The sequence below is a fragment of the Diabrotica virgifera genome, chromosome 10 (assembly GCF_917563875.1).
Source record: "Diabrotica virgifera virgifera chromosome 10, PGI_DIABVI_V3a".
NCBI lineage: Eukaryota > Metazoa > Arthropoda > Insecta > Coleoptera > Chrysomelidae > Diabrotica > Diabrotica virgifera.
Window position 1 is genome coordinate 155,131,458 of NC_065452.1, and position 13,085 is coordinate 155,144,542.

Genomic DNA, 13,085 nt, shown 5'->3' on the forward strand with positions numbered 1-13,085 from the left:
GCCATGCGCATCGAAAGGGTCGACAAGATTGGATAATGGTAGAATAAGAAGGTAGGATTTTTCCTTTGTTTGGATAAAAAGCTTACCTGAAAGACGACTTTAACCAATGGACTGTCATCAAGTAGACAAAACTTGGCGACCATATCAAGAACTTTATTTGACTTTGTTTTATCTTCTTCAGCAATCCAGCTTACAATGTTGTCTACTGCGATGATATAATACTCTGCAAATACACTCGTATCAAATGGCGGTGGATTTCTAGCCATAGCAAGCACCACGTACATAATTCTTTCCCAATAAATCTTATGGTTGTCACACATTGTAAACATACACATGTGATTGATCAGATCACTGTAATGGCTACGATGTAAAATGTTCATGATCTCAACTGCTTCCTAAAATAGTAAAGATATGTTAAAAACAGCTTATGTTTCATTTCGGTTCAGAGATGATCCACCAACCCCATACGTACGTTTCGATTTTTCTCTTCAGTGGGGTATCGGTAGCGACATCTATTAGAGAGAAATGAGAAGTCCCAGATCTAAACAATAAATCTGAAAATACTCGTGGAATCAATTTCTGGTAACATCCTTAATATCTGCCTTTTACAATTTACAGTGGAACCTCGATTATCCGTCAGGGCACCGGACCAAGGGTATGACAGATAATCGAAAAGACGGTTAACAGAACATTAACAAAACTTAATTGATCAAACGACTAAGTGACACAATCAATGTTCGAATTTGAATCAAATTTAATTATGGTGACACACAGATATTGACTAATAATTATTGTGCTGTACATTTTTATTTTCGGCTTGCGATTCTAAAAATAGAACTCTAAAAGCACGGTATCATTTATCACCTATTTAAATTGAAATTTAATCCAGAGCCCTGAATAAGAACAAAAATTATTTACATAAAAAATGCGGTGGTGGTATAACTGCACGCGTGTACATTTCAACAAATTTCTACGAATATTTTAACCTCAGACACCTGAGGTTAAGCTATGGCCCATTCTTTACCAAACACCCTGATATATATATATACAGGGTGAGTCACCTCTAACGGGACGGAAGATTACAGCGAAATGGAAAAGATTTGAAATTTTTTTTTAAATTAGTAGTGTGTAAGTTGATAAAATCTACATTTTAAAATTATTTTGAAATATACAGGGTGTCCCAATAAATGACGGCGTATCAAAGTTATATTCTTTCTTATGGAACACCCTATATTTTATTGCATTTTTTAATTGTCCGCAAAAAATAAGGTATAGTTTCATAAGGCTTCCCTATACCTATGTACAGAGTGTTCTGAGTTATGGTGACTTTTCTTAAAATGTAAAGTTTTAAAAGAAGGCTTATTCTCAAGTTATTTAAGAAATTATGAAAAAAATACTTTTACATCTAAATAGTTGGATATTGGTTGAATGTATTCCATAATTAATTATTACACAATTATTTACAGGGTGTTCAAAATTTACAGTGTGTTCAAAATTTACAGTTTCATTATTGGATTATTCAATGTGTCATATGATGCTTATTTTAAATGGAACACCATGTATATTAATACACCATTATACTAAACGGAGTCACCTCTTTCGAATGGTATATGGATGTCCTATACCTAGGTCTAATAGTTTTTGCGTAATTTACAATTATTTAAATTCTTAATCTGTAAATCGAGTTTAAAACAAAAGATGTATCTCATTGTATGACATCGTCATTTTATGACAGTACGGTCTGGTAATTATCAAAAATATAAACATCCGTGTTTGAAATTCAAATTTAATTGTTCCTAAAAATGAATAATCTACGAAAAAGTAGACATGGTACTTACTTTGCATTGTGGAGTGTTTGCAAAATTGTACCTTACCTTCTTAAGTTTACGCTCAAAAGTATCCTGATAGAAGACACCCAAAAAAGGACGTTTTTGAGAGATTTCAATGGATTCCGAGCTATTGGTAATGTTGCATACGGAAAGTTAAATAAAAATAAACCAGTTATTTGTGATGACGTCAAGGAGCTTGATGTCCTGCTTTCTGTTACGGAAAACCCAAATACTAGTAAAGAAAAAATTCGGGTGAATTGTAAATCAGTCAAACGACTGTTAGAATACTTAAGAGAAATCATTATTATCCGTATAAAACTCAACTACACCAGTATTAGACCAAACAGGATTATGATAAATATTTAACTTATCGTTTATGGACTTTAGACTTTATAGAAGATCCTGATTTTTTTAATGTATTGTATACAGACCAATATACCTACTTTTCATAATAATGGTCTAGTAAATAGACATAATTTTCATTTCATTATGATACAGTAAACAAACATTTATTTCGTACTGTTTAAAAATCGAAAGTGACTATAAATATTATTTTTAAAATCAATTTACCGTTTAAGAAAATTGTAAATTACGCAAAAACTATGACTCCTAGTTATAGAACATCCCTATACCATTCGAAAGAGGAACCTGTGCTTAGTACAATAATTTATTAATATATATGGTGTTTTATTTAAAATAAGCATCATGACACATTAAATAATCCAATAATGAAACTGTAAATTTTGAACACCCTGTAAATATGGTGTCTGTAAATTTGGTGTTTGAATAATATATGTGTATATGTGTATATATGTGTGTATATATGTATATATGTATATATATTATATTTGTGTATTTATCGTACTGAGAAAGTCCATACGCTAAATAAAAAATAAAAAAACCCTGTAAATAAATGTGTAATAATCAATCACGGAATACATTAATTATAAAATAAAAACCAGACCATACTGTCATAAGGTGACAATGTCATACAATGCCATTAATTAACTACATCTTTTGTTTTAAAATCGATTTACAGATTAAGAATTTAAATAATTGTAAATTACGCAAAAACTATGAGACCTAGGTATAGGACATCCACATACCATTCGAAAGAGGTAAAATTGTTTAGTATATTTATTTATTAATATACATGGTGTTCCATTTAAAATAACAATCATATGACACACTGAATAATCTAATAATGAAACTGTAAATTTTGAACACCCTGTAAATAAATGTGTAATAATTAATCATGAAATACATTCAACCAATATCCAAATACTTAAATATAAAAGTAATTTTTTTATAATTTCTTAAAGAACTTGCGAATAAGCCTTCTTTTAAAACTTTACATTTTAAGAAAAGTCAACATAACTCAGAACACTTCGTACATAGGTGGAGCCTTATGAAACTATACCTTATTTTTTGCGGACAATTAAAAAATGCAATAAAATATAGGGTGTTCCATAAGAAAAAATATAACTTTGATACGCCGCCATTTATTGGGACACCCTGTATATTTCAAAATAATTTTAAAATGTAGATTTTATCAAATTGCAAACTACTAATTTAAAATTTTTGAAGTTATACTTATTTAGGCGCGATTGAGAGTAAAATTTCATAATTGTGTGCGCATGCACACACACAGTATGGCATTTACTTGCTAAATCTTTCAAGTTATGTACAGTCCGTCTAATTTACTTACCGTTGCACGTCATTATCTACGCCAGAGATCTAAGTTGACATAGTTGCCAAAGTATAAAAAAATCCTGAATCCATTTTAAATCAAATAGATCACATAATTATTGTAAACGTGGATTATACAAGAAAACAAATTAATATTCAATGTAAATAAATAAAAACTTAAGAAATAGAGAACAAGAATTAAGTTATAATCTTTAAGATTTGCAGTGCAAGCGTTTTTGCACTGCATTGTTTAATTATTAAAAAACGGCTCCGAACTCTTGGGAGAAGCCCATAAGTTTCTTTGTATATGTCTACAATAACAACTAAAAAAGTTGTCAGACACCTCGATTATTCCAAGTCGTGATAAAATTAGGTGAAATTTATATTTTTATAGTAGACGATCTTTTTATAGTAAAGTACATAATAAAAACAGTAAATATAATAGAACAGATACTTATAGTAAAGAATATAAACAAATATGAAGTGTCATCACCGCAACTGTCAAATAAATGTTACCAATTTATTCTAAAATGTCACCTTCATTCGATTACAGTTACAGTGTGTTCCGAACAAATGTGCTTCATAAAAACGCTTTATAATCCATTTATATAAATTAAATGAAACATATTATTGTGTATTTCTTTAGGTTAACATTAATAGAAATCTTCAAATATTATTTCTACGCGTATATAATAAAATATGTCTAGTGGCTGTAATTCCAGTGTACTCGGCAAAATGATTCTAAAAAAGAACACACCTACCGCCAAATATTTCGTGTTGGTATCATGCGACGTCACAGGCTATGACGCGGATGACGTGCAACGGTTATTAAATTAGACGAAGTATATAAATATATCAGTGCAAGAAAAGGCGTGAAAAGAATATATTAGTGTTTTTAGTAAATATATTTATTATAATTTTTGTGTCTTTGGATTTGTCTTCCTCAGGAGTAAGATGAGTATTATTAAAACATTTTATTGTATATTTATTATACTTCACCTTGTCTGTTTGTTACCGTGAATTGTCATTAGGTACGTCCGAACCGATACAGACACAGTCCTCGTAGCGTATTTGGTATAGCATTCGGCCAGAGATCGAGAGGTCTTGAGTTCGAATCCGGAGTAATCCTATACTTTTTTTTTATTTTTTTAAAAGCGGTAAGCACAAAATTAGATTGGTGTTTAAAAAAAATTAAAACAAACTGTTTAAAGTATATTTATTTTTAAGAAATCATATAATAGAAGTATAACTTCTTACGTGCGTACAAAGTACACACACATTCTTTTTTTTTTCAAATCTTTTACCATTTCGCTGTAATCTTCCGTCCCGTTAGTGGTGACTCACCCTGTATATAAACTAAACGAAAAAATATTTCTCTGGTATACAGAAGAAATCTTCTTCGGTAGCGGACGTGAAAATGTAAATTCAAAGTCTTGATAAAAGACGATGAACGGCAAAAGATACCTCTTTGTATCACAGATTTGCCTACAAAGCCACGTTATTTGCTACACATTCGTCAATTACGGAGAAACCGTGAAATGAGGGAATCGGCGATTGCATTTTATTTCACTCTGACCACCACCGATATCCTACACGACGTGTTTCGTGGTTATGTCAACCACTCGTCAGGGACATCTAGGTGGATGGTCAAAGCGTAACAAAATGCATTGGGCCTTCCTGGTATAATAAAATAACCAGACTTCAGTACACTAGGTACGACATCTATATGAACTAAACGAAAATATTTCTCTGGTATACAGAAGAAATCTTCTCCGGTAGCGGACGTGAAAATGTAAATTCAAAATCTTCATAAAAGACGATGAACGGCAAAAGATGCCTCTTTGTATCACAGATTTGCCTACAAATTGTAGGCATGAATTTCCGACGCCTGTAATATATCTGGAACATATCAACCAACCGATAAACAAATTCTACCGAAAATCAAAAAGGTTAGAAAGTTACGAAGTAGCTTCGCCATAATCATCTTCATCAACAGCTATTCCATCCATCGTCGAATGTAAGCCTCCTTAGGTGTGTTCATTCATATATGTTTGCTGTTTTTTGCATCCATTCAAAGGAAGCTTTATGCCATGCCAAGAGAAATGTTAATTACCATGGTTTTTTCAATGACTGTATTATACTAAGAATTCTAAGAATTATACAAAAAATATCGATCTTACCTCAAACTTAGTGAAAGTTTCATTTTTCCAGTACAAGCCAAAAGAATCTAAGAAGTGTTCCATGTTATTGCCAATTTGATTTTGCAAAACGTCTCTTATGAACACTTTAATCATACTTAGAGCTGCAATGGGGCAGTGAATATATTCCTGGGAATCTTCTGATAATAGACTGAAGAAACATATCATAATGCTTCTTAATTTTAGTTCGTCTCTCTCTGCTGCGATTATTTCCATTAGACTAGTCATAGCAAATCTTGCAATTGGCGGAGCTGAAAAAATGTCACGAAGATTAAACAGAAAGGAGACCTAACTACTGAATACTTTACCTGCATCGAAATTGGCAATAGGAGCCCTAGAACTATTTATCATGCTTAACACAAATAGGTTAGATACTCCTATTAATATCTTTGTATCTAAGTGTTCTTTAATGCAACACTCTTTGTATAATTGCATGGTGTTCATGATTGTTTCTGCAGGTAAAGTTGGATTTGTCACTATCGTTTTTACAAAAGTCCTTATTTGTACCAGTAATATGTAAGAATCAAAAAAATATTTTCCGATGTTAGGTAATAATATAAGCTTCATAAAAAGATTGGATGCCAATATCGTTGTTTTAACTAAGGTTTTATTGCTAAAAAAAATACACTATTAATACAGCATTTGGTACCCTTAATTAAATTCCAAGAAATACAAATTCACTACAGTATCTAAAATAACAGATCTTATAACCAAACTCAGAAAACTATGGACAAATCAAGAAGAAAATTTACTGAATAGAGAGTTGAATAACCTCTCAAATGAGCTAGCACACGACCCCTAATCTGATTTAAAAAAATCATCGATTACGTCATCACACCCAGATGGATGACATCACTAGTATCATATAAAGGGTGATTCATTAAGAATGTCGAATCTCTGAGTTGTAGATTCTAGACCTCAAAATAATAAGATTCAACCCAAATTGCTTAAATAAAATATGCCTTGTTACTGAGTTACAGGGTGTTTTATTTAAAAATTTAATAACTATTTTTACCCAATACTTTAAAACTATTTGACATATCCTTGTCATACTTTGCAGAAAGTGTAGTTACCATACACCCTACTAAATTATGATAAAAAAACGTTCCTGTCTACTGTCAAAGGAGTATGACAGGGGACAGTAAATGGTTTACCCTTCCCAAATTTTACGCCACTGGCAGAATTGCTATTTTAGCAGAATATTCCGATTCTATAATACTTTCGAGGTAAATAATAAATATACTCTTTATTCGTAACGATAAAGTCATTAGTTTTCGAGATATTTGAAGTTGAAAATGAAACAGCATGGCTATTTTGATTAAGGTATTGCACTCTGTCATTTTTAACTTCAAATATCTCGAAAACTAATGATTTTAACAGTATGAATGAAAGTATTGGACAATATAAAAATTATGCCAAAATAGTAAATTCCATCAGTGGCATAAAAATTGGGAAAGGTCAACCATTCACTTTCCCCTGCATGCCTCTGGTAGTAGCCAGAAACGTATATTATAGTAGCCATAAACGTTTATTCAACATAAATTAGTATGATTACACTTACCTACACTTTTTGGCAAGTATGATAAGAATATTTCAAATACTTTAAACGTACTGGGTATAAATAATTTTTAAATTTACTTATATTTATTAAATTTTATCTTAAATACATAAATATTAACTATTTGTATCTAGTGTTTTAAAAGTGTTTGACATATCCTTAGCATATTTGGCAGAAAGTATAGGTACTGAACACCTGACTAAAATATGTTAAATAAACCTTTCTGGTTATTACCAGAGGTATACGACACGGGAAAGTGAATGGTTGACCCTTCCCACATTCTACGCCACTTCGATTCTCCCATACTTTCTATGTAAATAATAATATACTCTTTATTCGTACCGATAAAATCATTAGTTTTTGAGATATTTGAAGTTAAAAATGGAGGGGCATAATACATTAATCAAAATAACTGCCGTTTCATTCTCAACTTCAAATATCTCAAAAACTAATAACTGTAGCGTTACAAATCAAGAGTGTATTATTTACATAGAAATTATTGGAGAATAGAAATATTGTGCTAAAATAGCAATTCCACCAACCATTAACTGTCCCCTGTCGTACACCTCTGGTAGTAGCTAGAAACGTTTATTTATCATAATTTAGTAGGATGTACACTAATGTACAGTGCCCACATTTTCTGCCAAGTATGACAAGGATATGTCAAATAGTTTTAAAGCAAAAATAGTTATTAAATTTTTAAATAAAACACCCTGTAACTCAATAAGGAGTCATATTTTATTTATTTATTTATTTATTGACAGGATACCACCCAATTAAATATATACATAAAATATTACAATAATTATTATCTAGTGATACATTAAACATAAATATAGTGAATGACAAACATTGGCGATGCAGCCATATAGAAAAAACAAATATTAAATAAGATTAAAATAAAATAAAGCACATAACAATATAAATCACCTAAATTACAAACATTTTTTTACACAGTCTACAACTGTGTTCGGAAGCGCTCAGCAACAAATCGAAGTCTATTCTATTTCCATGCAGAATGGTTCTACTCAGTGGAGAATGCCTACCAAAGTTGCAGCGATGAAATTTAATTGCTAAATTTTGAGAAGATCTAGTGACTCTAGACTCTAGAGGGAACATTAAAATCAATTAGAGACAGTAGATCATTGCAATTTATTTTAGAATTCAATAGTTTATGTAGAAACAAAATATCATCATAAATCCGTCTAGAGAGTCTAGAAGATAGCTTAGGAAGGTTTGGAAATTTTAATTTAAGATATTTCTAGGTAGGAATGGTCACTTAAAGGTTTGTGTAACTTAAAACTTAAATACCTAATGAATTTATTTTCAACTTTTTCAAGCTTGGCTTTGGCTATATGGACTTCATAAGTGGGTGACCAAACAACTTAGCAATACTCAAGAACAGATCTAACTAGGGAAATATAAATCAGTCTGATGGAATTAATGTTATGCAAACATCTAGAAGTTTTGATAATGAAGCCTAACATTTTAAATGCCTGGTTAGGTTATTCACATAATCAAAATGAGCACAGAAATTTAGTTTGGAATCTAATTGAACACCTAGATCTTTCACAGTTGATACAGCCTTCAGTGGTTCTTCATCTAGTTTGTAATTATAAAAGAGGCTGTTAATTCTTCTACAGAAACTAATAACGTGACATTTTCCAACATTAATGCTCATTTGGTTCAATTTGCACCATGTCATAATTTTATTAATATCAATTTGAAGTATTTCACAATCTGAGATGGATTCGATAATTCTAAAGATTTTTAAATCGTCAGCAAATAGCAGAAATTTACAGTTAATTTGAGATTTAATGTCATTAACAAATATATTAAAAAGGAAAGGCCATAAGTGGCTTCCTTGTGGAACACCAGATGTTATGGAAATTTCACTAGATTGAAAGTGTTTTATCTTAACAAACTGTATTCTGCTAGTTAGGTAACTACACAGCCAGTTATACAGATTGCCTGTAAATCCAATAGCTTTAAGCTTGTTACACAATAATTTATGATTAACAATGTCAAATGCTTTAGAGTTAGAGAAATCTGTATAAATAACATCTACCTGTAGTCTCCTTTCCAAAGCATCAGATATGTATTGTGTGAAAAGTAAGAGATTTGTCGAAGTTGATCTACCTGGAAGAAAACCATGTTGCTCTTCAATTAGTACATTGCATAAAGGTGTTTTAATAGAGTCGCATATTATATTCTCTAGAATTTTAGGAATAGAAGAAAGAATGCTTATTGGTCTGTAGTTAGCTATATTACTCCTGTCACCTGATTTATGAATAGGAACAATAAAACTAGATTTCCACAAACTTGGACAAATACCTGAATCAAGAGAAAGAGAAAACAGAAAATATAAGGGACGGGTTAAAGTACATCTACATTTTTTTAATAGTATGGGTGGAATTCCATCTGGTCCAGAGCCCTTATAAATGTCTAAATAGGCTAATTTTTCAAATATAATTTCAATAGATACCTACATTACAGGAATTTAGACTTACTGTTTTCTCATACTCTAAAATGGGCTGTATTAAATCATCATCATTAGCTCTGTAAACGTTTTGAAAGCATTAAGCAAAATTATTAACGATATCTGCACCATTGTTAAGCACTGTGTTTCCAAGGAACATAGTGTTTGGTATACCATTATTTTTGCTGTTCCAACAAAGTTCCAAAAGTGCTTTACATTTGAACTAATTCTAGATTCAGTTTGACTTATATAAATATCACCACAGGACCTGCTTAATTCTTTGCATTCGGTTCTCAAGGAAGAGAAGAGTAGATAATCGTCCCAAGAATTTGTTTGTTTATATATCTTATGAGCAATTTTTTTCCTAAATATTAATGATATTAGGTCATTAGTCATCCAACGATTAAATTTGGGATTTTTTAATCTTATACGCGGTATTGAACAATTGATACCAAACTGCAATATGGAGTAGAACAGTTCCGTGGCTTCGTTAATATCCCTGCAAGTACCTAAAACGTTCTCCCAGAAGATACTAGCAAGATACATATTAAGAGCAACATAGTCTCCTCTCCTAAAATTGAAGGCAAAACTATCATATTGAAGCTCAGGCATATTATCTTTAGTAACTAAAGAAATAGATAACGCAGGATGATAACGATCACAAGCCAATAATAAATAGTCATTAGCAATTGCAACTGTTATATTTTCATTATCATTTGCAAAAACTAGGTCAAGTAAAAAAAGTAGTTGCAATTCGTGATTTGATTTAGCTGAAATAGGTTATAAAATGCAAAAGTATCAACTAAAGTATCAGTAACAGTGTTACTATTATTACTGAAGACACCTCTTTTATCATGGAACCATTCGCTATTGCGCAGATTGTAGTCTCCTGTTAGAACGAACTTGTGTTCAAGAAAGTTGTTACAGACAGATTCTATGCTAATACAATGATTCTCATAGGATATTAAGGCTGAATTAGGAGGAAGATAAACTCTACCAAATATATAGCGTTCATTCAAAGTGCAAACTTCGACAAACAGTTCCTCCAAGTGAACATGTGGTAATAGAATAGACCTCGATGAGTAACATTTTTTTACTGCAAAAAGAACACCCCCTCCAATAACTTTATCACTAGTTAATGAAGAGCGGTCCTTTCGGTATTAAAATTTAAAAGGAAATTTATTTTTATTTTTTTAAAATTGACAGTGCTACATTCTTATTTTCAAGGATTACTTTAAGTGGACGTGACATATTATTGTTCTTGTTATTACCAAGTCTAATGACTTTTTTAACTTGAATGTTCGGGTTAATCACGCTTAAAGTTTGTTTAACTGTATTCATATCCTCTTCAATTCTTGCTGTTACTGTGCTAGAGTTGGTTTCCTGGAGGTTATAAATAATATTATTTTCACGCAATTTACGTTCTTCAACTTCCTGGATGATGGTATCAAGATCTGTGGCTTTACTACCTCTAGGCAGTTCTAGCGAGCTAAGTTTATCAATAAGTTGTTCCACCTTTTTACTGATCCTGTATTTACCGATTTTGTACCTACTAGACTAGATCTTATTTTGAATTGTTTTTCTAATTTGTGTGACATTTTAATTGTATCATGTACTAATGGACTTCGGTCCGTCAATAAATAATAAAAAATATAAATAAATATTTTTGAACAATTTGAACACAGAATTAAAGATTACATTATTACTGAGGGCTGAAAGTCCGTTAGAATAAACAATTTCCTTTGAATGAAATATTTGAAATTAAAAATTACACTAAGTTTTCTCTTTTTTTTTCACCCCTGTACCTTACTAAAATAAACATTCCACTCCTCTGTGGTTCAGCGAATCAGCTATTTTAAAACCTTTCATTTTATTTATTTATTTGTACTACCCAAAATATGTCCTTAGAAACAGTCTATCCACTTTAAACTAAACAAATTCACCATAAAACTCCACGTTAGCCCTGATAAAACAATAAAAGAACAAAACACCCCACCCTCTTATCTATGGAACAAAATACAAAATAAAATGACCTGAAGTAACGTCAAACAGCTACCCTAAAGAATAACAGTGCCACTGTGGACATGGCATGGCGCGCGCTGGGGTATACGACTAGTGACGTCAGAAGTGTTTTCTTGAAATGCTGCAGAGATGAAATACCTTAGAAGAACAATAGGAGCGAGAATGACCAACAGACTCTGAAATAAGAAACAGACAGTAACAAGTGAAAAGAATAAGGGAAGTTAAACCAATAGGGAAAAACTGAAGAGGGAGACCAATGACCAGAGTGGAACATCAACATAGCAGATATACAAAATAAGGGCAAATCTTGGCAAGGAGATACACAAATAGCGACAAACAGGAGAGAATAGAGAAAACTCATTAAAGGCTAGAAGTATCCTCCCTCGACACCTAACGGTATTAGGCGGTAGTCTCCAATAGACGCTCTAGGCTGCCTACGGCGTCACGACGCAGGAAACTTAAATTACGGGGTGAATTTTAGTGACCACCAACTTAGCCGGTGGTATGCAATAGACGCCGTAGACTGCGTACAGCATGTATTGGAGACCACCGCCTTAGAGGAACGATGATGTATGTATGGAATCAAAGATATAGTACTTACTATTCTGTACAATAATGTATGTAAGTGAGCAGGTAGGCTTTAACTTGTCCATCCATATTTCGCAATTCGTCTTTATCTAATTCGTCAAATTTTCTTATTAGTAATTCTAAGAAACTATCGGAATCCAATGGGACGTGAAAACTGAATTCAATAAAGTCTTGTATGTTAGTTACATTTTTCTTAACAATATTCTTATATAGTTCAAACACCATGTTTTTATTTTCCAATGATTTTAATTGACCAGCTAAGATTTCGATAAAATTCATTTTGGATGTATCTTAACAAAAATACCAAACAAAAAGATTGAAAAGATCTGGCTGGATTTCTATTTACTACCACTACCACTCGAATACTCGAAAAAAAAAACTATACCTAATACCAAAACCACCATACCAAAGAATACATATCTCTCACAAGAACCAAGAACCGACACGGACGGCGATTCTTTTGTTGTTAGCATGTACTTAATTTTAGTATCGAGTTGGCAAGTGTACACGCGAGTACACTGAGAAAAGTCTCGCACATTTCTGGCGTGTATTAGTGATGTAACGAATATTCGTATTCGCATTCGCATTCGCGAATATTCGCATGTTTTTGCATATTCGCATTCGCATCCGCATTCGCGAAATTTGTGCGAATGTTTTGCGAATATGAAAACCAGAAAAAAAAAATTTTTAAGATAATATTAGGTTAATAAAATCAAAATCTA

At 31.7% G+C, this 13,085-nt stretch overlaps 1 protein-coding gene across 1 annotated transcript in view; it reads right to left on the reverse strand.

The window, feature by feature from the left end:
• The window catches only part of LOC114330689 (uncharacterized), a 99,957-nt gene extending 87,079 nt beyond the window's left edge, over positions 1 to 12,878 (reverse strand). Inside the window, exons 1-4 of the mRNA XM_050641280.1 lie at positions 12,377 to 12,878; positions 6,025 to 6,329; positions 5,699 to 5,967; positions 87 to 395 (exon numbers count right to left, since the gene is read on the reverse strand). Coding sequence (XP_050497237.1) covers positions 87 to 395; positions 5,699 to 5,967; positions 6,025 to 6,329; positions 12,377 to 12,642 — 1,149 coding nt within the window. The 5' untranslated portion in view covers positions 12,643 to 12,878. The remainder of the gene's footprint in view (positions 1 to 86; positions 396 to 5,698; positions 5,968 to 6,024; positions 6,330 to 12,376) is intronic.
• Positions 12,879 to 13,085: the final 207 nt, after the last annotated feature.